General features: G+C 41.8%; 1 protein-coding gene across 1 annotated transcript in view; it reads left to right on the forward strand.

The window, feature by feature from the left end:
* PRKCH (protein kinase C eta) overlaps positions 1-27464 on the forward strand; it is a 104307-nt gene that overhangs the window by 15819 nt on the left and 61024 nt on the right. The window contains exons 2-5 of the mRNA XM_083370223.1: positions 9696-9759; positions 16258-16408; positions 19266-19300; positions 20395-20483. Of these exons, the coding sequence (XP_083226349.1) occupies positions 9696-9759; positions 16258-16408; positions 19266-19300; positions 20395-20483 (339 nt within the window). The remainder of the gene's footprint in view (positions 1-9695; positions 9760-16257; positions 16409-19265; positions 19301-20394; positions 20484-27464) is intronic.

A 27464-nucleotide genomic window follows, 5' to 3' on the forward strand; every position in this document is an offset into this window, starting at 1 on the left:
CACACTCAGATAGCAGATTACTAATTTTTGTAAAATTATCTTCTGTTTGATTTATTTTGTTTTGAAACAATATAACCATCTAATATAGAAACCTAGTGCAGAAGAGACAGTTTAAACCATTGGCCCTAACTGATTGCTCAGTGAGGGATCTAGTGCATTTCTAAAAAAAATATCTATCCAACCACTATTTGAACATATCTAGGTAAGGGTAGGGATCCCTTCATAATTGATCCTTTTGATTTTAACAAGTTTTTTTTTCTAACTTTCAGTTAACATCTGTCTTCCTGCTACTTGAATCTATTGTTTCATGTCCTGTATTTAACGATCACAGAGAAGAGGTCATGGGCTTCCATGAGACACTTCCGTGCTTTCCTTCTCAATCATCTATTCTCAAAACATTACGTTTTCTCTACTGCTCTGTGTAGGATTTAACTTCCAGGTCTTTGATCATTCCTGCTCTTGTTCTTCACACTGACTCCGGATGTCTGGACTTTCTTAAAACGTGTTCATGTCCAAGCTTGAGTGGAACTATTTCTTCCTGTTGTCTGGAAACAGTGCTACTCTTGATATATCCCAAATCTTACATTTGTCTTTTTAGCCACCACACCATGCTGCAAACTAAGAGCTTTGTCACAAAGATGCCTTAATAATCATTTTTCTGCTGTGTTCCTGCACCACTGTCTTGATTTTTATATTATATGGACTGCTTAAATACTCTTTAATAGTATTTCCATTAAGTATTTCCATTTCCAACAGCACCTTAACAAGTGCAAAGTGTATTAGGCTCTGTCATCCATTATCTCTGATGTGGAGAGCTAACTCATTGTAATTATTAAAGGTGCTAGGTTAGAAGCTGCGAGACCATGAGTTCCAATCCTAACAGAGGTTGGCTGGGTGACTTTGGGCTTGTTAGATTCTCTCAGCCCTAGAGAAAATATAACAGCAGATCACTACTGAAAACATTACTAAGAAAGTTGCATGAGCTTGTCCATGTAATCATGAGAGTCAAGGCTGACCTGAAGGCACAAGAAACAATGTAACAACAACAAAAAAACCATTTTTGACATGTCTAGGAATGACTGGGAAGAGAACATATACACAGAGTAGGAGTTGGCATTGGAGATATGGTAGTACCCCAGCTTCCCAAATATACAGAATGTGTGTGTGAGAGAGAAGTTCCTGGAGGATCCAGCACAACTCTGAGAGCTGGAGGAATAAACCTCTAGTCCTGGTGACTGACTCAGACTGGATCCTGCAACATTATCCTGAAACACGTATATTTGCTTTGATTGCAACGTATTTACTTGTTCATCTTTCTTTCTTTCTTTTTGTGTAAAGGAAGCTAGGGGATGGACCTTTGGGGGTATCAAGGGATGTGTCTGGGGACACATTATTATCTGTGAACACTCCACCACTACTCTTGTATTAGCAGATATGTCTGATATGATTAACTTTGACATTTGCATGTCAAATCTGTGGCCTTTTGTGCCTTTTTCCAGAATAGTAATTTCTTCAATGATTAAATACACCAGTTAAAAGCCAGTTAGCCCCCAAAGAACAGGTGTCTGACCAAATTGAAAGAACCTGTTAATCACGCATTTGACGTTGTACGTAATAGAAACTCTGAATTAGTCATCAGCAGCAGAGGATTTCCAATATACATAAATACATGCATGCAACACTTCTTGCTAAAAAGTGGACAGATACTGGTATTTGTACAAAGGATCCACTGAAGTGGAAGATCAAGTACAACCAGTTGGTGTGAGACAATTAAACTTGGCATTTTTCCATTAAAATATTTCTTATACTGATGAAGATGAGAGGAACAAATGAAATGCTAGCAGGTAAACCTTAATTAATGTGGAAAAAAGAAAAGAAAGAAAGAAAGAAAGAAAGAAAGAAAGAAAGAAAGAAAGAAAGAAAGAAAGAAAGAAAAAAGAAAGAGAAAAGAAAGAAAGAGAAAAGAAAGAAACAAAGAAAGAAAGAAAGAAAGAAAGAAAGAAAGAAAGAAAGAAAGAAAGAAAGAAAGAAAGAAAGAAAAGAAAAGATCCTGTAATATGATGTTTGGGTTGAGTCACATCTTACATTAGTCAGTGCACCTCATGTTTATGGGCTATGGTTATGTAGCTCCTTAGTTAATTGCCTAGTTAATTTCTATTTTATATCTGAACCATAAGTCAGATTGCTGTAGTACTTTTTCAGACCAGCTAATTTTTATTAAAAGGCATACATTTTCTTGAACTACATGAAAACCTATGCCTTTTAATGAAATTTGTCATATAGGAAACTATGATTATCAGAATCCAAAGGGTTCAGGAAATTAATCCTTTTTATATTTATATTTATTTATTTCAGTAGCATAACTCAGCTTTTGGAATCCAGTTGTCCCTATTAAAGCTCTCATTGAAAATAAAGAGGTATAATTTTAAAATGACTTGATTGATTATATGGAATATATGGCATTCCAGGAGCCTTGTCCAACACTAGTATTCAAAAGCATCAATACTTTTTCTGTGTTGCTTCTTCAAAGACCAGCAATCACTTCCATAGTGTCTCACAGGGAATATCATTTCTTGCATGACTCTGATCTCTATAGGTAGAGATATACCACAGTATCTGAATATCTTTTCTAAAAATGTTTAGAAATCTAAATTACTCTAGTTTAATTTAAACATATTTATTTAATGTAATCAATTTATAAAATGCCTCAATCACTGTAGCAGCTCTAGGCAGCCTTTTACAAATGACAGCAACAAAGAAAATATTCAGTACTAAGCTTAGCATCTTGCATTTGGGAAATAACCAGCATAAAAACAAACAATCGGTCTCAAAAAGTGTGGTTACAACTCACCCTGCTGTCCCATGGTTTGCTGAAAGAGCAGGTCTTCTCAAGCTTAGCAGAATTGGGGCCATCTGGATTTGGGGGGGCCCTGCTGTGCCACAGAGAAGACCTCTGCCCAGTGGTGGCATTCAGTCAGTTCGCACCACTTCGGCATAACCGGTAGCTAATTTTTTGTTGCCCAGGCCCAGAATGGACTTCTGGAAGCGACATCCACACAGAGAATCGGTGGTTCACATATTTGAATCCCACTCCTGCCTCTGTCCAAGGCCCACCAAACTAGCTTTGATTTAGTGATGGAAATTTAATGATGGAATGATGAAGTATTCGGGCCCTGCAGAATTACCAATCAGACAAAAGCAATCTGTAAAGAGAAATTGCTGGCCTAATGTAAAAATAATTTCCAACTGATTTCCTTTCCCTCTCTTCAATCTTCATAGACACACAGAACAGCATGCAGAAAAACAGAGAAGTCTGTCAAGGGAAAATCAGTGTAATGATGGTAATGATTTTTTTTCCTATGCACACAAGGCTCTATGGAAAAACAGTGGTTAGGGAGACTGTTTCTGCCTGTTTTTCTCTTAGCTCAGAAATTTAAAAAGGAGAGAGTTTATTCAAAATCTGGACAGTTTTAAGTGCAAACTAAGCCAAGGGCTAAGCAGTTGGTATTTAAGCCAGTTGGAGGGGGACGTTTGTCCTGTGATTGAAAGGGATACTCATTTTCATTATGTACCCAGAATTTTCTTTGTTCACCTACTAACTTCTGATGCTTTCCAGATGTTTTGGGCACCAGATGAAATGACCATTGTGGCAGAGGATAATGAAACAGCATTCATCTGCAAATAAACAATTTGGGAATATTGACTTCAGTTCTCAATCATCTGTGATTTTTTTATTACCTGCCATGTTGACACTCATGATGGCACAGATTGAAACTGGGACATTTTGTATGCTGAGCTGAAACCCTTTGCCCCCCCCCCCTCCTTTGCTTGTCCTTGAAGAGCCATTGCCAGCCATACTGAATCAAATGGACAAATAATATGTTGTAGCATAAGACATGCCCTTATTTTATTTCTCAAGTGCTTAGAGCCTTGCTAGAGCTCCAGCAGTGCCATACCAGTGACTTCATAGTGGCAACTTCTGGATAAAGGAAACCATTGACATGATCTCTGCTGTCTTTTGATGCCACTGTGATGGAGAGAGAATTTCCAGCCTAGCAATGACACCAAGAATCATTGTATCTGCACCAGCTCTGTAATCCAGGTTTGGCACTTCCATCTAAACAGTTCATTTTTCAAATGCACACTGAGCTCCATTTAGACTGCCTATTCCTGCCTGTCTACCACCTACCACCTGCCTCCAGAGTATCAAGTTTAGCATTTGCATGCAAAAAATGTTTTGTTTACTCCCTGGTACCTTTACTTAAAATATTTCCAGAAACTAGACTGTAAAAGCACTGTGCTCACCTAGGAAAGTGATGAAATAGGAAAAATAAATGACATACTCTTTCTCACCCAGTCTTCTGGTTTTTGCCTAAGTTAGGAAGATACATACTCTGAGTTTAAAGAATATAGATCTCCCTAGAGGAGAAATGCTGCATTTTTAAGAGATTGTGGCAAAAGCCACAACCTTTAGCTTCTGAAAAACCCCGCTTTTAGAGAACAAAAAACACCATTATTTCCCTCATGGTAAGTATGGTGTGGCAGGACCTGAAAATAATAATTTATCTGCTTATCTGAAGCAGCTCCAGGTTGCACAAGGCCCAGAAATGTCAGAAAATGCTTTTGTGTGGTCTTGCAGCCTCCAAAAAGAGCAGGAGAGCAAGTCTAGTTTCTGCACACTTTTTAGAGGGCCTTTTGCATGACTTTCAGAGAGTCCAGAGGCCTGGCATGTCATCAAAAATGACATCGCATGTTTGCCATCATTGGGTTAGAAAGATTGGAGTAACTTAAGACCAATAAGCAAACTCATGGAGATTGTCATTTTTCTATAAACTGTAAGATTATTTTTGTCTTGTTTTGCAGTACAGTATTATAGTCACATTACCTGGGTATTATGACTTTTTTATTCCATACTTTGATTGTGTATAATATGTTTTTCTAGCCCATTCTTGATGTGAGATTCTAGACAGCCACTGCCAATCACAGATATAGGGAATGAGGCATTACACATGGCTCAACACCATTTAGTAAGACAGAAACTTCTTTTTGATGCCACTGCCAGCTTCACAGGAGGATTTTCCTTCTCAGGGACTATCAGAGAAGAATGGGAGAAATAACCCAAATAATTATCTGCCCCATCAGTTGATGTATTTGTGTTGTAAAATAAAAATCAATCATCTTACTACAAAAGTACATGAAATGTCGCTTTAGGTTTGACCCTCAAAATGGATAATATTTGATGAGATGAGCAAAAGGTATATGCCGGCCTTCTCCACTCTGGTGTTTCTGATGAATCTTTGCCTGCAGGCTGGTAATATTTTGACAAAATACTTTAGAGGACTGCATCCATTTAATCTGAATAATTACATTAGTACTTATTAGCCCCATGTTGCAGATGGAGATTTGAGGCTTAGGGGTGGAGAAAGACCGTATTCTGACTTCATAATAGAAGTGATACATGAACCAGGAAATTTACTAATTTATAAACAATCTCTGAACTGCTGAATTAAATGCAAAAGTCTGGTGATTACATGGACATACCAGTTTTTTTTCTTGTCAATAATACAAAATTGATTTGCTATTGCTTTTTCTGAGATGTTTTTTCACTTCTAATGTAGTCTGCAAACTTGGGATTTTCTCCTGCCCAAATAATAGCCAAGTGTGACACCACATAACTTGGGCAGCTAAATGCTTTTAGTAGCTGGAATATAGCATTGGGGAGCCAAGTATTTATTTTTTGTTATTTATTTATTAGATTTTTATCCTGCCTTTATTACTTTATTACTTTTATAAGTAACTCAAGGTGGCATATATAGCTGATATTCTCTCCTTGTTTTTCTACACAGCAACAGCTTTGTGAAGTGGGCTGGCTTTCATACTTAAGGCAGGACTAGAACTCACAGTCTCCTGGTTTTTGGCCAGCACATTCACTACTATACCAAACTGGCATTCAAAATGAACTTTGGACTCTACTAACACAAGTATTAGGATCTGTGATTGTTTAGTACATCATGTGGTTTGCCTCCCCTCATTTTTGTGTGACAGATTAATAGAAGAAAAAGAAATGGAAGAGCAGCCAATGTGAATTGCGTCAAATTTATGCACAAGCAGTATACACCTATGTTCCTTGATTGGGCAAGTAGCCCATGTATTGGCTCTGGACCAAGTGGGCCAGTGGGACTGCATATGATTTGGGGAGCACGTTTCAGGATTACTTATATAATATGTTGGATATTGGATTCCCACATCTAAGATTAATACCTTTTGCTAATTCTGCTTATAAATTTACTCTTTAGATTGCGTGATGCATCTTGGGATAATAGGATAATCTGCTATGCTACTTTATCTGTGTATAAGTGTCTTTTGGAAATCCAATATTAGGAAGTTATCCAAGTTATTTTTTTTTTGGTTTGACATTTGTACATTCTTTTTAATTATGATATAGAGCTGCTTGCATTTATATATATCCAGTTTAACATCTTTTTCCATATCATTCTTGTAGCTTGTCAGTTTTCTAATCCATTTTCATATCAGACTCATTCTTGTCTGGTAAAACTTGTTCCTCTTCCAAAACATCTTTTAAAATCAGTCCAATTATAATGGTAGACACTTTTAAGGTTAATTTCTGGATCCATATTTCACAAGCATGCTACAGTATGTCTAGTGTTTGCTCCATTCTGTGTTAGTAAATCAAATATATGCATTCTTCTCCTTTAATTGGAATCTTCAGTGTTTTCTGATTCTTTCTAGTATCCAACATTCAAATTCTCATCCTGTTTTCTTTTAAGAATTCCAAAACAAGAGCATTTTCCCATGGGAAGGATTGTTATTAATTTCAAAACCTTATTTCAAATCCATCAGGACCCTTAGTTTATTTATAACTTCCCAAAATCAATGTTATTTACTGTTTATTCTTAAAAAATGTTTTAAAAATATTCTTACTTATCTTTAAATTTTCTTTTTTCTAAGGATTAAAGGAATCTCCTGGTGCACATTGTTTGAAAGGTTTTTAATAGTTGAAAGCAGTTAAGAAGCAATATCCAAAACTGATTAGGAAATGAAGCTTGGCAGAACTTTGTGTCCATAAGGCTACACCGAAGCTAGGAACTTGGTGGGAATTCCTTGACTCCAAGGCACCTCCATTCCTGCAGCCTACTCACAAGAAGCAGCTGTTGGGATCTCTCCTTTACCTTGGCCAACCAGAAATCTCTGTCTAGCTGTGAGTCTTGTCTCAATGTCATCTTTACTCCTTCAGAGAAACCATGAATTTTCACTGGAAATCCCCATTCCCTCATTTCTTGCATGGTTTGTAACATCAGAGACATTGCCTCATTGCTTTCTATGAGAAAGGAGAAAAATGCATTCATCTGAGAAAAAGGTTTCTGTAGTGGTTTATCTTGAGATTTTACAGGGCTTAAAACAGGAATTTACTTAGTAATTTAAGTACTATTGAATTTTACAGGGATTATTTTGTAGTCAAGCTTTTCACTGCTCTGGTGGCGTATTTAGAACTCATCATTTTACTCATTTGTTATCTGGGTGCTGGTGGTAGTAATTGTTTCCGTAAGTCTGACATCAAACCATACTTTGAAACTTGAGGATTCATAAGTGGTTCTACTGTGCATATCTCTCCATACTAAACTGACTTTGCAAATTGTGTTGACTGTTCCTTCCCCTTTTACAATGGCTTATCAGAATGCTTATTTTGGATCTGGTTGCAAGTTCAGCCACGAGGAATGGCTGTTGGAAATCATTGAGTCACCTTTCCAGAGAACCCTATTTTCAGACTGTTTAAATTGTTGCCAATGTTACACGTGGTGTGTTAGATTTATATTTACATTTAGCTGTCACATTTTTTTTATCAAGAATAAGAGGAAGCTTTTTATAGAAGGCATGTGATGGGATGACTTGAACTTCAGCAGACATTTTTGGAATTGCTATAAATGGAATGACAAACAAAACTCCCAATTCTGCAATCTTTGAATAAAGAGTTGTTAAAAAACATGATCTTTTTTGGGGGGAAAAGGGCTGATTTTCTTTAACAGAAATATAATTACTTTGGGTTGTCTTTTTATCTAAACTGCAAAATAGTGGGGACACACACACACACACACACACACAAATATCAAACTGTTTTTGACATAAGTACAAAGATTCTGACACAGTCCAGGTAGTCTTTCACTTGGGATCACAATGGAGCCTGGAATCTCCCATCATAAATCATTGTGTAACTGGACCTGCTTTTACAACCATTCTCTATCAGTACATTCCTACTATCATTTTATTTTGCCAGTTTTGGATTTGTAATGATTGGGGAGCGGGTCAGGAAGGAATGAGAAGTTTTAAAATGAGTGAGTGTGGCTTCCTTCTTGGAAGCCTTTATTCAAGCTGTAATTACCTGAACATGCTTATATATCAGTATTATATATGATAAAATAACCTTCCTCCCCTATACATCATTTGGTTTGTTTTTTAGGGACTAAATGCTAGGAATCCATTAGAAAATGCATTAATTTTTACATACTCCAGAGGAAACTTCCTCAGCATAATGTTCCCCTAGATACTGACATTACAATTCTCACAATCTATATACGGGAAGCATTCTGTGTAGAAAGATGGCTTAGAATATGGTATAGGGAACATGGAATCTTCTACATGTACGATCCAGCAAGTATGGTCTCTGATTACCGTATTTATTCTGAAAATTGTAATCCAAAATATCTTTGCTGTAGAGAATGCTTTAGGATCTCAACCTTTTGAGGAGTAGATACATCTTGATTCAAGATGTAAATTTGTATGGACTTAAACAGTGCACTGTTCTTTTCTTTGAAATATTGTGTGTGAATCTGAATTTGGCAATCAAGATGCCAAATGCAAACATACCCAATTGTAGATTGATTGACATCTGGGTTTAGTGTTTATTTTTTGTTTGCTTGTTTGGGGGAATGGTTATTGATTAATTTGTATATTATTTATATTTACTGTGGTATATACAGTATATTTATTGGCTAGCCTCCAAGAGTTTTCGTAGCTTACCAATCAAATACAGAATTTTTTTTAGGTCCAGGTATGAGGGCTTAAGACTTTGCCATCCATTCAAAAGAGATGCTTCACGAATGCTCATATAAGTGAACCCCCATCTGGTGTACTAAAACTCACTTCAAAGTTTCTATAATGTTTTTGACACTGCAAAGACAGCCCTTTTACTGAGATCACCAACAAAACAAAATATTCGTGGATGCACATGCAGACAAGTAGGGACAGTTTTCCCAAGAAGGAGTGCTTTGCTTGTGCATGGGTAAATTCAAATGCTTTCCACAGCATTTACAGTTAACGTAGGTCTTTTCTGAATAGGTATCCATAGGGTTTGGGGATCAAATATTGAAATGATCACAATGTTGTGATGCAGTCTCCACCACTTTTGAACATGCATTGTGATAAGGGAGGTGCTTATATTGCAACATCACATTTGTTTCATTGCTTGGATGAACCTGCCTCATTGGACAAATGCCTCTACTTTTTGTGGTGAAATCCTGAACACAGATCCAACTCTAATTCCTGGCATCCACACTTGGTCTTATCTTCCAGGTCAATGTCAATTTGTTACTAATGGGGATACACCTAATATGGCCTTTCCCCTCCCCAAAGCACATTTGACATTTTCTCCCTCTCTCTTCTCTTCTCTTCTCTTACAGGTGGACCTGGAACCTGAAGGGAAAATATTTCTAGCAATAACCCTCTCAGGCAGCTTCACCGAAGGTAAGAGGAATACTGCACCTTTTCTCTCTAGTCTAGTAATTGTTATTACCAATACTTCCACACACCATAGCATGTCATTAAGCTCCAATTGCAACAGATGTAAAAGTTGAATAAACAGAAGAATGTCATAATTGCCAAATTATGTATGCTTTGTTGGAATGGAGGAAAACTTGCATTGGACATCTTCAGAAATCCTTAAGTTGGGTTCAGAACACTGATCCTTATCTTCACAATAGGATAGCTGAGAAACGGTGGTTGGTTAAGACCTCTAAGCAGATTTGTAATTCATAGGAAGATCTGAACTAGGGACTTGGTGGCTCACATATCTAACTGTCCATTTCCTTCTTAGTTGGGCTTTTTGAAACTTCCCAGACAAACCACAGGATATAGTTAATTTAAAATAATTTACTGCACCCTAGACTGAAACCATAGCAACATTTTTTTTACTGCCAAAATAAGCTTGCCCTACTGCCTTATACCCTCTTCAGTGCTGCTTTCTTCTACCTTCTCCAGAACTTAACAAACACATTGTATTGCATTTCTCATGGTTAATGTGAAATTGCCATTAGTTAGTGATATATTTGACATTTCTCCATAGGGAAACTCTCTAGCTTCCAATGTGTCTCCCTCACTAACCTCCTTGGTACAGGCCATCTAGAAAGCAAGGAAGACATCCTTCTTCTGGAAGAACTTTTGTGATTGAAGGTCATCTTGCAACAGGGGTTGGATGAACTTTGATGGGAGTTTTAGTTATAGTGATTTTTTGAACTGTTATGGGTTGTTCTACCACAGATGTGGTATAATCAGGGCTTTTTTTGTCATAAAACACTCAGAACGGATTTCCGGCACCTTTTTTGAATGGAACCTTGTAGGGTAGGCAAGGTGGGTTGTGTGACATGTGTGAGTTCCGGCACCTTTTTCTTTTACAAAAAAAGCACTGGGTATAATCAATAATTAGTGTGGACCTGCTTTTTTGCAGGTCCATAATATCCTTGATGATGTCAGTTTGTACTCTTTGCCATACACTGCAGCCTTTTTATTCATAATTATGCCTACATCTTACTTCCTTGTGGGTAATTCATCAATGCCACTCCAAAAAGTTCAGGCTACCTTCTTTTAGACTTCTCCTTTCCTTTTCTCTTAATTTCACAGATGCATGAGATATCTTATGAGATTTCTTCCTTTCATTTGTTAATTCACTCTTCCATTTGCCATCACTAGAAAGGTCATTGATTGATTTCCTTCACCAATCATAGCTTCGATAAATGGAGGCTTTCTCATGAGGCATTTCATTTATTTACTTACTCCTACTGTTTGTATCCATCTCCTTTCTTACTCTATAGATAGAGAAGCTATAGATTAGGCTACCAGTCTTACCTTAAAGCCCAGATTTTCCTCAAGCACACTTATGATATTCTATGTAAGCCTCAATCTCTACCTTGTAATATCCTGCAGTTCATTTTCTACCAACTTGGAGATTTATGCATTTACAGACACACTCAGTATACATTGCTCTACATCTCCATTTCTTATGGAAAGAATTATTAAAAGGAGAGCTCCAAATAATTTTTATTTCCCCCCCCCCATGTTTCTATAGCAGATCCTGAACAGGAAGGGACAAACTTTACAAAAGAAAGGAAGTAGGCAGGATGATGTGCTTGTGGACAGGCTGAGTGTAATTATTTTTTTAAAAAAACCTTAGAGATAGTGTTTCTATAAAAAAAGTGCTATAATTTAAAGAGGGGATTGAATTTTTAATTTAATTTTTCCCAAACCATGAATTTTCCATATGAATCCAAACTGGAGAAAAGCATTTCTACTTCCATTCTTCAGTGTGTGGGAGAGCGCAGGAGAGGAAGAAGATATAAAGTAAACAATGTGTAACCAGAGAAACTTGTATTACAATCTTATTTCCATAACAAAATCTCACTACAGTATGCAACTGTGCTAGCCTGGGATGGGTTTTCTTTGGCACTGGATTCGTTGGGGAGAATCCAGGATGTTGCAGGAGAAGAAAATTAGTGACTCAGGAGGGGAGCAGCAGTTTTGTAAAGGCACAGGAGTAGGCAGTCCTGTTTTCAGTTCAGTATAAGCCCAACCTTTCACCGTGTTTGTTGAAGAAAGCTGTTGGGTTGCTGGTTGAAAATGAAGCTTTGTGTACGCCATTCAGTTCAATTCAATGAGGACTGAAGTGTGTATAAAGAGACTGAGGACTGAAGGCTGCTGAGTCATCTCAACCTTCAGCAAGGTTTTGGTATCAGGCAGCTGCATCTGGGAACAGAAGCTGGTTGTCAGTCTAAGCCTGGGATGAACTTGAAACCTGGAATGAATCAAGTTACAAAGGAGGGATGCACAAACCACATGCTCTCTGCAAACAAATGCTGCTAATTGCAATGTTTATTATGTCGAAAGGAGAAAATTACTAAAAATGTGTAAGAAATAACACAGGAGGAGAAGAGTTCAGACCCACATTTGAAAATGCATAATGCAGGGCTCTTGGTCTTTTATTTAGAAGCAAAAATGTTTGTTTGTGTGGTTATTCCAGGAAGGTGCTGCAAAGGAAAAGCAGCCTCTGCAGAAAGAGCTGTGTTGCTTTGGGGTGGGGTGCTGTTACAAGAAAAACAAACTGGCATCCTGATCACCTTGTACATTTTGCAAAGTTAGGAGTTTTGTAATGAAATGTGGAATGCTAGACATGATTTATTCCTGCTGTCCTTTGACCTGCCATGGATATGGAAGAAACAAAAGTCTCTAGTTTACTCACTTATGAAAATGGGAAATTCTTTACACGGAAAACCAGTGTGTGGTGTAGTTGGTTCACATGGTGTGGTAGGATGGAGGGTTTGTTGTCACTGTGTGTTGGGGGGAGAGAGCACGGGGGGAGGCTCAGCTAATCTCAATGTACACATGTTGTACTTTGACAATAAAGGTTTATTATTATTATTATTATTATTATTATTATCATTATCATTATTTATTATTATTATTATTATTGTTGTTGTTGTTATTATTATTATTATTATTATTATTATTATTATTATTATTATTATTATTATTATTATTATTATTATAGAATAGAATGGCCACTTCCACATTGCTGAAAAGAAGAAAAAGGGGAATATAGTTTGCATGAAATTTTCCTGTACAAATTTTATATATGGGCACCAAATGAGAAATCATTATTATTATCGAACAGAAATGCAGACATCTTGCCCTAGTAGAGGAAAGACTGCAAGCCAGGGTTGTCATCTTCAGTTTCCTTCTGTAGATGGGCAACCAAAATTCAGACTTGTACCTGTCAGCTTTTCAAATAAAGAATTAACACTTTAAAAGTAGAATCAGGTTGGATCTAAGTGACCGTGCTTTAACCAGTAGCTTCTGCTTGCTCTATACTTCTGCTTGCTCTATAAATTCACCTATGAAACAATAAATTCATAGCAAGCACTTCAGTGTGGAAAACCGAAGGCTGAAGCTGGAGACATCAGCTTGTCCTTGTTCTTGAATCTGGATGGCTTGGCCTCAACAGGGATCTTTCTTGGCTAATTTAGGGTGCTGCTTGTAAATACAAAATTGGAGGTGTACAAGTTCTTGCAGACTTCCCAAACACATCCACAAATCTCATGTCAGTCCTTCCAGGTAAGCCAGATCAAGAAGAAGAGATTGTAGGTCAAATGAGCAGAATTTTGAAAGCCTGTTCCAAATTTCTCACTGCTCTATTTCAGGGCTTTTCAACCAGTGGTACGGGTACCACCTGTGATACATTGGCACCTAGCAGGTGGTACGCGACCATCCTAGAAAAGTGGTAGTGAGGTATGTGAATGAGCTGAACCGGTGGTAGCACCGCAGAAGACTGAGCGAGAGACGGCTGGAGCTGCAGGGCTGTCAGGGCTCAGCGAAAGCACCAGGATCAGTGCCAGGCTCCAGCCGCAGCTCGGCCCTGATCCTGGCACTTCTGCTGAGCCCAGAAGAATGTTGCAGCATCTCCAAGGCCTTGTGATTTACATTCAGATGCTTGGCAACTGATTCATATTTATGATGGTCACAGTGTCCCAGGGTCATGTGAAGTGACCAAAACCTGCTGCAACCACCCAGCAGAGTGGGGGGGATAAAAACCAAACACCCCACCCCACCCCACCGCCAATCTTCAACAGAAATGCTCACAACAATGAAAACCTCGGACAGGAGGAAGAACACCTCTGGGCGGGCAGGCAGGTGTCTTGCTTGGCTGTGGCTTGGGGGGCACTTTTTTCAGTGCCATTTTAACTTCAGTCACTAAGTGAACTGTTGTAAGCCGAGGATTACCTGTGCTTCATCACTTTTTTCCTTTTTTGGGGGGGGGGTCATCACGTTTTTGACACCTTGCTAGGCGACTGGTGGTACTCGGATGTTGCCATATCCTAAAAGTGGTACAATGGGTGAAAAAGTTGAAAAGCCCTGTTTAATTTTATACCAAAGAAAATGAAGGTGGGACTATTTTGAGTTGCTCTTTCATACATCTTTCACTGAACTGTGTAATTTCTTCTCCAAGTCCTTCATAATGGTTCTCTCCCCCCCCCCACTTAACAGGTTTCTTGTTCCCTCCCAAAAACTCCACTCCAAATTCCTTTACAGGAAGGACATTATAGTCAATAAGACCAGTGGCTGCTCTTCATGTCCTTCACCATGCATGGTCTGCAGCGATTCTGCTCCTGTTGAAAATTATGCCTGTTCATAGTCCCAGTCTTGATCTTACAAAATATAATAGAGACATATCAGAGTCTTTTTCAGTCGGGGGAGTGGCTCTGGACCTTCCACAAGGTGGTGGTCAATGTGATGTATAGTTTAGAATTTTGAATGATGAGATGAATCCAGACTTTTCATTCAAGATAGCAAAATGAATCAGATAAAATATAGTGGCAGATTGTTTCAGTATTTGAGGTTTCCAATCCTTACTAGGCTGTTATTTTCAATGGACAAAGACAATGGAGCAAAAAAAAAATATATCAAGATAGGATATATCAAGGACAAAGAGGATGGAGGTGGTAAAGGGTTCAAGTGAACGATATGCCCCCAAGCAACTCAATGTCTTGGAAAGGTTCTGGCGCACCCAATGCCAGTTTAAGTTCATCACCACCTCACTGTTCCTAGGGTTGTCTCTTTCGTGGTGTTGTTGCATGTGATTTGGAGAGAGAGAGAGAGAGATAACATTTCTCTTTCCTTCTAAAGAAAACTGGTTTACAAATTAATTCACTGGACCGAAAGCCTTGAAGCCATGTCCAGCATATAAACCATGTGACTTGTAAAAGTAGGAAATATGCACCATGTGGATGTTAAAATAGCTGGTTTGAAGAACTGGAAGAAATTAATGCTAATTTTTTTAAAGGGAAAAAAGACTAATCATTCAGTTCAGGAATACTTTTTTTTAATGTTATTCCAGGAACTGTGGTTGAGTTTATTTAATCAATAACAACATTAACATAAATTCAAGTTTTTTTAAAAAAAATAAATCAAGGTAAACCTTAATAAATATAATGTACTATGAAATGTTTTGCATTTTTGGGATATATTTCAATACTCAAAATACTTCATAAGGAATAAAGATTGGACTTGCTACTTCCTGAATTAAGGAGACCCTGATGTGACTTAAAGCAGGGCTTTTCAATCTTTTCACCCATTGTATCACTTTTAGGATATGGCAACATCCACGTACCACCAGTCGCCTAGCAAGGTGTCAAAAACTTGATGACCAAAAAATAAATAAAAAATAAATATGAATCAGTTGCCAAGCATCTGAATGTAAATCACAAGACCCTGGAGATGCTGCAACATTCCAGCTGATCGGCACTTCTTCTGGGCTGAAAAGTGCCAGGATCAGCGCCAAGCTCCAGCTGGAGCCTGGCGCTGATCCTGGCACTTCCTCTGAGCCCTGATAGCCCTGCAGCTGCAACCATCTCTCGCTCAGGCTTGTGCATTCTGCCACTGGTTCAGCTCATTCCCCTCTCCTGCTACCACTTTTCTAGGATGGTCGCGTACCACCTGCCAGGGGCCAATGTACCACAGGTGCTACCCGTACCACTGGTTGAAAAGCCCTGACTTAAAGGAAAGGACTGTCAATTGTCATCTAAGGCATTTTAGCACCAAAAGAGTAAAACTGGTTCATGTGCCTACACTCAGATCAAGTTCTGCATTTTGACGTATGAAACTGAGACTTCAAACAGGAGATGGAAACCAAAGGAAAAGAATACTAAAAATAAGATTGGCTAGAAGAAGCCCACGCAGTCTGGTAGGAGCCCTGCTTTAAGGTTTGCCCTGCTTTAAGGTCTCCCAGATTAACTGGGAGAATGAAGTGATAACTAAAGGAAACAGGATATTGCAAAGTAATGGGGAAAGCTAAAGATAAATTGTTTTGGGATAAACATGGGTGGAAAATTAAACGAAAGCAGCAATAGAGAAGTCATAACATTTGAATGATAGGTAGCAATTTATTCACTTGTTTAACCACTCTCTTTGGGTGCCCAGGAACACTCCAGAGGGACAGGATCTTTAAAAACTTCACACGGAAACGCCAACGGGCCATGCGCAGGAGAGTTCATCAAGTCAACGGGCACAAGTTTATGGCAACTTATTTGCGGCAACCAACGTACTGCTCACACTGTCGGGAATTTATCTGGTATGCTTGAAATGAAAACAGGCTTGAATGGGAGCTTTCATCCAGGAAGTTGCTTCCATATTTCCCTCCCCTTTTGCTAAGTATAAAGTTCCCTTCAGGTTGAGCTCAACTCCTTGTGATTTAATGAATGCATCCATGTGGTTTCCTGGCCAGAGTTCAGAAGGGATTTACAATTGCCTCCTTCCAGAATGTGTGTTTAACCCCAGCTTAGTTTTACAGCCCTGGTATTCTCTGGAATTCTCCCCTCCAGGTACTAGCCAGGCCTGACCCTGCTTAATTTCTAAGCTAAATATTTAAAGCCAGGTGCTGCCACCTGCTGAATTCAGTGCCAGCAGACTAATCCCTAAACAAGTCAAGAACAGGTTACCTGAAACAATTATTCTTCAGATTAAAAAAAAAAGAGGTTGCATCAGGAGCAGTTACTGACTTAAGATCTGATACTTTCCCTGAAAACCACTTTAATAAAAACTATGCACACTATCAAATCTGCAGGGGAAGAGTTGGAGGTACTTTCCTGTACAGGTGGGAGATAGTGGAATCAATGTAGATATTGTAGAAGTGTGATCTGAAGTTTAGGCTTCAGCATCAGTTTTAGCTTTCATTTTAACACGTGCAAATTATTATGATTAAGATGGTTGATGCAGTGGAACAGCCTGCCTTCAGAAGTTGTGGGTGCTCCATCACTGGAGGTTTGTAAGAAGAGACTGGACAGCCATTTGTCTGAAATGGTATAGAGCAGGGGTAGGCAACCTCGGCTCTTTTATGACTCATGGACTTCAACTCCCAGAATTCCTGAGTCAGCTATGCTGATTCAGGAATTCTGGGAGTTGAAGTCCATGAATCATAAAAGAGCCGAGGTTGTCTACCCCTAGTATAGAGTCTCCCGCTTGAGCAGGGGGTGTACTGGAAGATCTCCACTTCCCTTCCAACTCTGTTATTCTGTTATGTTCACATCATCTGGTTTTATTACAACCGTTGATTATTAATTATATATTATATAATATGTATAAAATAATTTTGGTTCGAGCAAACTAGTGAAACCACCAATTTCACAACTAATAACTGTCTAGAATTAGGACTCAGGCATGGAGAGTTGGGACTATAACTCCCCCCTCTCTTTTCTCCATGGCAATCTCAATCCTAGATTGAGCCCTTGCCTCTCTGTTTGCATTGGTGAAAAAGCTTCCATTGGATTTCATGGATTTTATCTATTCAGTTGACTAGACCTGATTGGCAAAAGAGGAGAAGAGTCGTTAAAGCCCTCTACCATGTTATGTTCCCAAGATGCTTCCAATGCATATGCCAACAAAATGTTTATTTCCATCAAATGTTAATAATGTATACTGCTTATTGGATGATATTTGCAATATCCTAAAGTGTTCTACTCAGGACAGTTTTGTGAAATGCTCTCACTTTTTCAACACAAGACAATGAGTGCATGCTTTCATAATTATATTTCCATTATTCATTAGCTGAAAAAAGAAAAATGAATTGCAAAATTGGAGTGGGTTGAAACATTTTGGGCGCCAGTCAGCCAGTAGAGTGTAGGGACATGTATTACAATTTATATAAATGGGTTCATAGAAATTGATCCTTAAAATGTTAATAATGTAAACTGCTTAGTGTAGGGACATTTATTACAACTTATTTAAATATGTTCATAAAGTTTGATCCTCAAAATAAAACAACATTGTGGCTATAAGCCAAAGCTCATCTATTTCTAAGTAAGCTATATCAAACCTAACAGGATTTTTATCTCAATTCTTGTGGAAAGGATGGGATTGATAGGTTATGACGATGCACATGTTCCTGAGATTTGTGGTGTTTACTTCCTACTAAGAGGTTGCACTGAATTTTGTATATGTCTAAATTTATTTCTTAAAGTTTTGATTATAAATTTTAGTCGGAATTCATTCTGAGTTTTATCAATATTTATCATCATCTACATTTGGATTTTATGTATTCTTAAATTTATTTACAAAATGTTTATAGTAACCTAATCAATTGACTTGGCATTTAACAATGAAAGCAAAATAAACAACCCATAAATGAAAACTCATCACCTCTAATTGGTCTTAGGTGAAGCAAATGGTTGTGTGGTGTCCATCAGTTCAAATGACCTTTAGAGAATGGCAAGAATGAAGGAGCATGTTCTACCTTATGGGGGCAACTTACAGAGATCCATTCTAGTTCACATCCCTTTCAGCTCTCATCAATGTTCAAAACAGGAAGGCATTTTGGGCAAGGCAGTTCTTGATGAAACCCAGTGTTGTGCCATATTGGGCTTCATAAGTGATACCTAACACTTTAAACTGGGTGCAACATTGCAAAATAAGTTCTATCCCGAAATGGCAGATTCCACCCACCAGCAATTTGGCTACTGCATTCTGTGAGAACTGTAGCTTCTGAGTTATTTTTAAAGGCAGTCTCACCTAGTCCATGGCAGTAGTCAAGACAGGGTGGTAAAAGGCTTGCAGCTCAAGGTGGAGACATATTTTGCACATCAGTTAAACCTGGTCAAAGTATCCCTGAGCCACAGCTTCCACCTGTTCTTCCAACAGTAACTATAAATCCTAGGCAAGCCCCAGTGACACACCTGCTGTGTTAAGGGGAGGAAGATTCCACCACTAGTACTAAAGTTTCTAGAGTGCTTGAATGTTTCTGGATGAACAATAGCTTTGTCTTCTTAGGGTTTAAGCTGAGTTTACCTCTCCCGATATTGTTGATACGATATACATTTGAACTTTGCAGCTGCATCTTAACCTTTGTTTTGTTCTTGTGTCAGATTACCTGACCTACTTTTGAAGTGTTTGATCTCATCCTGAGTCATATGTTGCCTCTGCTTTATCTTCAACAGGGGAGTATTTGGAAAGCAAGGATACCAATGCCAAGGTACAGTGACTCATTGTTAAGGTTACATCGTGCATTACACATTTGTCATTTTCTCCTTTTTATACAATCTGCTTGCAGTGAATGGGAGAATTTTTTTTGGATCACTAAATGTTTGAAACATTTATCTGCCTTTTAAACATTTCTCTGCCTGAAGGGTTAGTTTCCAGTCCTGACCTCTTTTTATTGTCCTTCTTTGCCTCAGGTTGTCTGAATCTCTCTTAAAGTATACTGGCTAGCCCTACATAAACTATTGAAAGTGGAGTTCAACCTATGAAGAATAGGGTAGATTTCTTCATGATGTGGAAATTGATTGCCTGCTGATGCAGTCTAAAATTGCAGTTGACTTTTGTAGCCATCTTATGTTGCTGACTCCTACTTAGCTTATGATAAAGTACAATTCCAACATCTTTTTCACAATTTTATGAAACCAAGTCTTGCCCAATCCATTATTTCTCTTTCCTGGGTAAAGATCTCTGTTAATTACATTTGGTTGTTATTATCCTATTTCTCTATTAAAATATTTTTAAATTTTCTTTCAATCTTCTAGATTATGCTGTGTGTCTGTTTATATGTGTCTCTGAGTATGTGTCTTGAAGCCAATGTTGACGCCTGCTGACTACCTGGACTAGTCCCTGCAATTTTCTTGGCAAATTTTTCAGAAGTAGTTTGCCATTGCCTTCTTCCTAGGGCTGAAAGTGCAAGGTGGCCCAAAGTAATCCAACTGGATTCCATGTCTAAAGCAAGACTAGAATTTTCAAACTCCAGGTTTCTAGACTCTTGCCTTAATTACACAAAGCTGGCTTTCTCAAGATGAACTATTCCTTCTAATTTTGAAACATCTGCAAATTTGATAAGCTTTCCTTATCCGGTTAATTAAAATGTTGAAAATTCCCAGTCCTAGTTTGAACCAAGGTTGAAGAAGAGCTCTTGATGAGTGCTTTTGAAGGGAGTTTTCCAGCCACGTGGGAGTCTACCTAGGAAAAATGTTGACCTAACACAGAGGCAATAAAAATTCTGGTCCATTTAAGAGCAAATCATACTTTTCTGTATTAGTTTCCAATAGCTTTATTTGTTTTCTTTTTCTTTTTTTCCAGTTTGCACATGTGTTGTGCACAAGCGTTGTCACCATCTCATAGTTACAGCTTGCACATGCCAGAATAATAAAAAGAAGGTGGATATGAAGGTAAAGTCACAGATACACATTTGGATTTTTGCATGTTGTTAATTATGGGAGTGGCTATGAATTACTATTACTAAAGACAGATCAAGAGGATAACACATACAGGAGTCAAAACCAAACTCGGCAGCATCTGACTAATTAAATATATTATCAACTGCAGCATTATGACATAATCTATTATTCCTTAGATAATAGGGTTTATTTGATTAATTTTGAAGTAGGTACAATCCTCTCTTGACATGCTACTTAACTCTGTTGGTTTGGGAAAAGTTTATGTGGCAATGCAAAGACTTAGTAAAGGCATCAGCCAATCAGTGCTAATAAAGATAATATCAAATGTATTTATTTAACAAATTTATATGGCCATTCATTGCACATAATGTAATGGGTGGTGTACAGTCATAGCAACAATTAAAACAAGGTAACCAAGTGCAGAGAAAGAGAATGTTCTGCTATTCTATTTTATTTATAGCTTTGATTGGTTATGATTGCCAACCTAGCAGTTCGAAAGCACATAAAAATGCAAATAGAAAAATAGGGACCACTACGGTGGGAAGGTAACAGTGGTCCGTGCGCCTTCGGCGTCTAGTCATGCCGGCCACATGACCACGGAGACGTCCTCGGACAAACGCTGGCTCTTCAGCTTTGAAACGGAGATGAGCACCGGTGTTGTGACTCAGGGTCAGCCTGTGGGTCCGACAGCCGGCTCCGATGTATCGGAAGACTCAGATGTGGGGGAGGAGGGAAACGAACCGGCTGATGATGATTTGGAGACTTTGCAGAGTCCTCAGCCGGGAACCTCTGCTCAGCTGTGTGAGCCCGAGAGTGCGGAGGATGATGACCCACAGCTGGCCCTGTTCAAGGACGCCCGACGCAGGAGGCAGTCGAGCAGGGACAAACAAAGAAAGGCTATGGGACTCCTCGGGAGGAGGCACAGGGAGACCACGCCCTGAGCTCTCTATAAAAGGAGTGTTTGGGGAGGGGCTGGTTGCTGAAAGCAACTCTTTTGCTTGAGAAGATAAGCTCTTGTGTGTTTACTATTAAATCTTGGCAGAAGCCTTTTAGCCTTGGACGCTTTCCAGTCTCTTCTTTTGATTAGGGGTGCGAGAAGAGGGCTGGTTCAGAACAGTTTGCTTTCAGCCACCCACCCCTTAATACTACGATGGAGCAGCTTCTTGCCGAGAATGCCCAGCTCAACCAGCAACTCGCCTTGCTGGCCACTCAGGTGGCACAACTGCAGGCTCAGGTACATGCTGCCCCCCCACCCAGGAGGAAATGTCAGATAGCTATGCCGGATAAATTTGCTGCTAAACCAGAACTGTTTCCTGCCTTCCTGGGACAATGCCAGCTTTATATCAGCGTGAGAGCAGCTGATTTCCCCACTGACCGAGATAAGGTGGGATTCGTGTTGAGCCTTCTGTCGGGAGATGCAGCTCGTTGGGGCACGCCTCTGTTGGCACAGCCTAGCCCTTTGTTGGATAACTTTGGGGGGTTTTGTGACCATATGCGCCTCATGTACGAGGACCCGATTAAGGCGCAGACTGCTACCCGACGCCTGAAAGCTTTGAGGCAGGGTCAGCGCCCTCTACAGGCCTATATCAGCGATTTCCGGCTGCTTAGCCAGGATTCCGCCTGGAATGAGGCTGCGCTCGTGGATGCCTTTCAGGATGGCTTGTCAGAGGAGATGTTGGATGAGCTGGCCCGCGTGGACATTCCCTCAGACCTGAATGGGCTGATCCATCTTTGTCTGCGGATCGATGCCCGGCTGCAGCAGCGTAAGAGTCGCCGTGCCACCCCACAGACCCCTGCCGCCCCTGTTGTGCGTGAGCCCCCAGTCCAGAGGGAGGAGCCAATGGAGCTGGGTGCCGCCAGGTCCCATCTATCGGTGACGGAAATGGACAGACGACGATCGGAGGGGTTGTGTTTTTACTGTGGGGACCCTGGACATTTGGCTGCTTCTTGCCCGAAGAAGCGTCAGCGGGCGTCAGTGACCAAGCCTGCCCCGAGAAAGTCCCCTGCTTTGCTATCGGGAAACGGCCCGAGCCCGATCTAGACGGTGTGAAAGATCGGGCGACCCACAACGATCACGCCGAGCGACGCCGTTCCGACGGTGCCTGTGAACCTCCACGGCATTTGATTTTGGAGGCACGACTGATCCTCCCTGGCAAGCCAGAGGGGATTCCGGTCCATGCCTTAATTGACTCTGGGGCTACCACTAACTTTATGGATTCGGCCTTTGTGGCCAAATGGGCTGTTCCCCAGTGTCCAGTGGATCCGCCCATGCTTGTGGAGACCATCGATGGTCGAGTGCTCCTGTCCGGGCCTATCACGGCCGCCACGCAACCCGTGCGTATGGCCATCAGTACCCATGTGGAGGCCATTCAGTTCTACGTCACTTCGGATCTGCACTTCCCCGTGGTCTTGGGACTGGCGTGGCTCCGGGCGCATGATCCACAGATCTATTGGTCTCAGAACTTGGTCACCTTCCCAAGTTTGCAGTGCGTGGACCACACCCACCATATCTGTGCCGGCCAGGTGGAGGGTTCCCCAGGGGTTTCCTTGCCTCCCGAACTGTCCGACTTTGCTGACGTGTTCAGCGAGTCAGAGGCGGACCAATTACCCCCGCACAGGCCCTACGACTGCTCCATTGACCTAGTCCCTGATGCGCCTCTCCCAGTGGGGCGTTTGTACTCCATGTCGGAGCCCGAGTTGGCTGCATTGCGGGACTTCCTGACAAAGAACTTGGCTCGTGGTTTCATCCGGCCCTCGTCCTCGCCAGTGTCTGCGCCCGTGCTCTTCGTCAAAAAGAAGTCGGGCGAGTTACGGCTTTGCTGTGACTACCGGAAACTCAACGCTATCACGGTGCGTAACCGCTACCCGCTGCCCCTCATCCCCGAGCTCTTGGACCGACTCCGGGAGGCTAAGATCTTCACGAAACTGGACCTGCGTGGAGCTTACAACCTCGTCAGGGTTCGGCCGGGTGATGAGTGGAAGACGGCGTTTGGTACTCGCTATGGACATTTCGAGTACACGGTGATGCCGTTTGGCCTGACCAACGCCCCCGCTGTGTTTCAGCATTTTATGAATGACATCTTTCGGGATCTGTTGGACCAGTTTGTTGTGATTTACCTGGACGACATCCTGATTTACTCCCCGTCGCGTGAAGCGCATCATCAGCATCTCCGTCAGGTCCTGCAGCGCCTCCGGAAACATCGGCTGTTTGCCAAGTTGGAGAAGTGCCAGTTCTACCAGGTGACCATTGATTTCTTGGGTCACCGCATTTCTCCTGAGGGCATCGCCATGGAACCGAGTAAAGTTGAGTCGTTGCAGAGTTGGCAACCCCCGCGTCGCGTGAAGGATATTCAGCGACTTCTTGGATTTGCCAACTACTATCGGACATTCATCCCTGGCTTTGCTGCCTTGACAGCCCCCCTCACCCGGCTCCTGCAGAAGAAGACTCGGTTCCAGTGGAACGCCCCCGAACAACAGGCGTTCCAAGCTTTGAAGGACGCCTTCATGAAGCCCATCTTGAAGCATCCTGACCCGCAACGGCCGTTTGTCGTGGAGGCGGACGCCTCCGACATTGCCATTGGGGCCGTGTTGCTCCAGGCAGCGACGCCCAACGGTACCCTTTTCCCTTGCGCGTATCACTCTCGGAAATTGAATCCCTCGGAGCGCAACTATACCATCTGGGAGAAGGAGCTGCTGGCCATCAAGGCGGCGTTCGAGGCTTGGAGGCATCATCTGGAGGGGGCGCGGCATCAAATCGAGGTCCGGACGGACCACAAGAATCTGGAAAGCCTGCAGACCGCTCGGAATTTGAACCAACGCCAGATCCGGTGGTCCCTCTTCTTTGCGAGGTTTGACTTCCGGGTGCGGTACATACCAAGCGGGCACAACCAGAGAGCGGATGCTCTGTCCAGGAAGCCCGAGTACACCCGAGTGGAAGACAAGCTTCCGCCCAGGACCGTGATCCCCGTCGAGTCTTTTGCTGCGGTGCGGGAGCCGGTGGATATACGGGCTCGGATCCGGGAGGCGCAGCAGCAGGAGGCGTGGGTGGCTCAGCGGAAGGAAGAGGTGGGGCCAGATTCGCCTTGGTCGGTCACGGATGGACTCCTGTATTATCGTGACCGGCTCTATGTTCCAGGAGGGCCACTCAGGGGACTCGTCCTCAGCCAATGTCATGATAACCTGGCTGCGGGGCATTTTGGCCTGTTCAAGATTCTGAACCTGGTCTCCCGTACATTCTGGTGGCCCCGAGTCCGACACGATGTCCAGTCTTATGTCACCTCCTGCGTCCCATGCAGGCAGGCCAAGTCAGCGACAGGGGCCCCGCCTGGTTTACTGCAGCCTTTGCCAACGCCCAAGAGACCCTGGGGGGCTGTGTCCATGGACTTTCTGACGGATCTACCCCCATCCTCCGGCTTCACGACAGTGTTTGTGGTGGTGGACATGTTGACCAAGATGGCGCACTTCATCCCCTGTCGCGGCTTACCGTCAGCTCGCGCCACTAGTCGCATGTTCATCCAACAGGTGTTCCGGCTGCACGGCCTTCCCGATAGAGTCGTCTCCGATAGGGGGGCCCAGTTTACAGCCCGCTTCTGGCAGGAGTTGATGCGGGCGTTGGACATTAAGGTTTGCCTCTCGTCCGCGCATCATCCTCAGACCGACGGGGGTACCGAGAAGGTCATCGGCATCTTAGAGCAGTATCTGCGCTGCTACGTTAACCTGCAGCAGGACAATTGGGTGGACTATTTGGCCATAGCCGAGTTTGCCTTTAACAACTCGCAGCACACCTCCACGCAGATGACACCGTTCTTGGCCAATGTGGGTTATCACCCTCGGTTTTTCCCCCTTTCTCCCGTGGACTCACCGGAGCCGGCAGCGAACGAATTCATGGCGGAGTTACAGGCGATCCATCGGTTGGTGCGACGGCAGCTGGAGAAGGCCAAGGCCGACTACAAGAGGTTCGCCGATCGGTCGAGAAGGGATACGCCTCCACTATCGGTGGGGGATCGGGTCTGGCTGTCCACCAGGAACCTACCATCCACTCGGCCGGCGAGGAAGCTGGACCACCGTTACCTTGGACCGTTCCCAGTCGAGGCCGTCATCAACCCGGTCGCCTATCGTTTAACTCTGCCACATTCCCTGCGCGTGCACCCCGTCTTCCATCGGTCCTTGTTGGTCCCCGAACAACCGGCTTGTCCACTTCGCCAAGCGGAACCTCCCCCATCAGGACCTCGTGATGGCGACAGCACCCCCGAGTACGAGGTCGCCAGCATCAGGGATTCCCGCTGGCTGAAAGGTCGCTTCCAGTACCTGATCGAGTGGAAAGAGTACGGGCCGGAGGACTTCACATGGGAAGACGCGACCGCCGTTCATGCCCCTGCGTTGGTGACTGCGTTTCACGAACAGTTCCCATCCCGACCGCATCCGGATCGGCAGACCCGGGGGAAGGGCCCTGCGGTGCGGGATAGTGTTGTGACTCAGGGTCAGCCTGTGGGTCCGACAGCCGGCTCCGATGTATCGGAGGACTCAGATGTGGGGGAGGAGGGAAACGAACCGGCTGATGATGATTTGGAGACTTTGCAGAGTCCTCAGCCGGGAACCTCTGCTCAGCTGTGTGAGCCCGAGAGTGCGGAGGATGATGACCCACAGCTGGCCCTGTTCAAGGACGCCCGACGCAGGAGGCAGTCGAGCAGGGACAAACAAAGAAAGGCTATGGGACTCCTCGGGAGGAGGCACAGGGAGACCACGCCCTGAGCTCTCTATAAAAGGAGTGTTTGGGGAGGGGCTGGTTGCTGAAAGCAACTCTTTTGCTTGAGAAGATAAGCTCTTGTGTGTTTACTATTAAATCTTGGCAGAAGCCTTTTAGCCTTGGACGCTTTCCAGTCTCTTCTTTTGATTAGGGGTGCGAGAAGAGGGCTGGTTCAGAACAACCGGCCCCTAGAGTCGGAAACGACTAGCACGCATGTGCTGGGGAACCTTTACCTTTTATGATTGGTTAATTTAATTCAGTGTTAGATGAAAATATTCGCCGTGATTGGTTTTTAGATTTTATACTTGAAATTTGCTTAAGTCCAAGACGTTCCCTGTTTGTTTTTAAATGCCATTTCTGTTTTGCAAAGAAGTAAGCAATCTTTACATTTTGTGAGTGCACTATGTTCTAGTATGTGACCTCTTCATCTTGAAATAGAATAGATGGTCTAACAAGTTACTATGCCAATATGGCTGCTCTCCTCATGCACTAAAAATAGTGGGAGATGACTTGGCCAGGAAGAACCTCAGACAATGAATACCTTTGAGCACCAAACTGAGCACAGTTTCATTCATCCTGATGCATTTTTAGGGAAACAGGTTACCAATCATAAGCCTGGTAGATAGCTATTTGATCACTATACCAAAATTTCAAAGAGCTCTCATATTTGTACATTGTAATGCCCTGCAAACAGAAATTCCAGAAAGACTCATATAATCAATGTCTTTATTATTTTAAATCAGAAGCCGCTGAAAATGTCCCACATCCATTTTTGTCAATCTTATCAAGATCAACAGCACAAATTTAGCACACCATCATTAACTTGATCTCCAGACTATAATGACTTTTTAAAATCTCATTTATCCTTTAGCTGATCAAAGTGATACACTGCCTTATAATGTCACCAACTTTTGTTTAATAGCCAGCAAGATTTATTGACAAAATTTTGACTTGATTAAATCTGCTCCAAGTTCATTAATAACAATGACTATTCGACCTATATTTATTATGCTCTCTTACTACTAAGCACTGATAGCCTCAGCATTCAAAGAGGTTTGTCTGAACTAAGAAAATATAACCCATGCTGTCAAATGCTCAATTTATCTTTTTTGTTTCATTTTGTTTTATTTATTTTATCTTTTAATCTTGTATTACTTCTATGTCTTATATTATGCACTTGGACTTTAGTTCTGTATCAGGTTTAGTTAGACATCAGGGTTGTACCA

Source organism: Vipera ursinii (assembly GCF_947247035.1).
Source record: "Vipera ursinii genome assembly, chromosome: 1".
NCBI lineage: Eukaryota > Metazoa > Chordata > Lepidosauria > Squamata > Viperidae > Vipera > Vipera ursinii.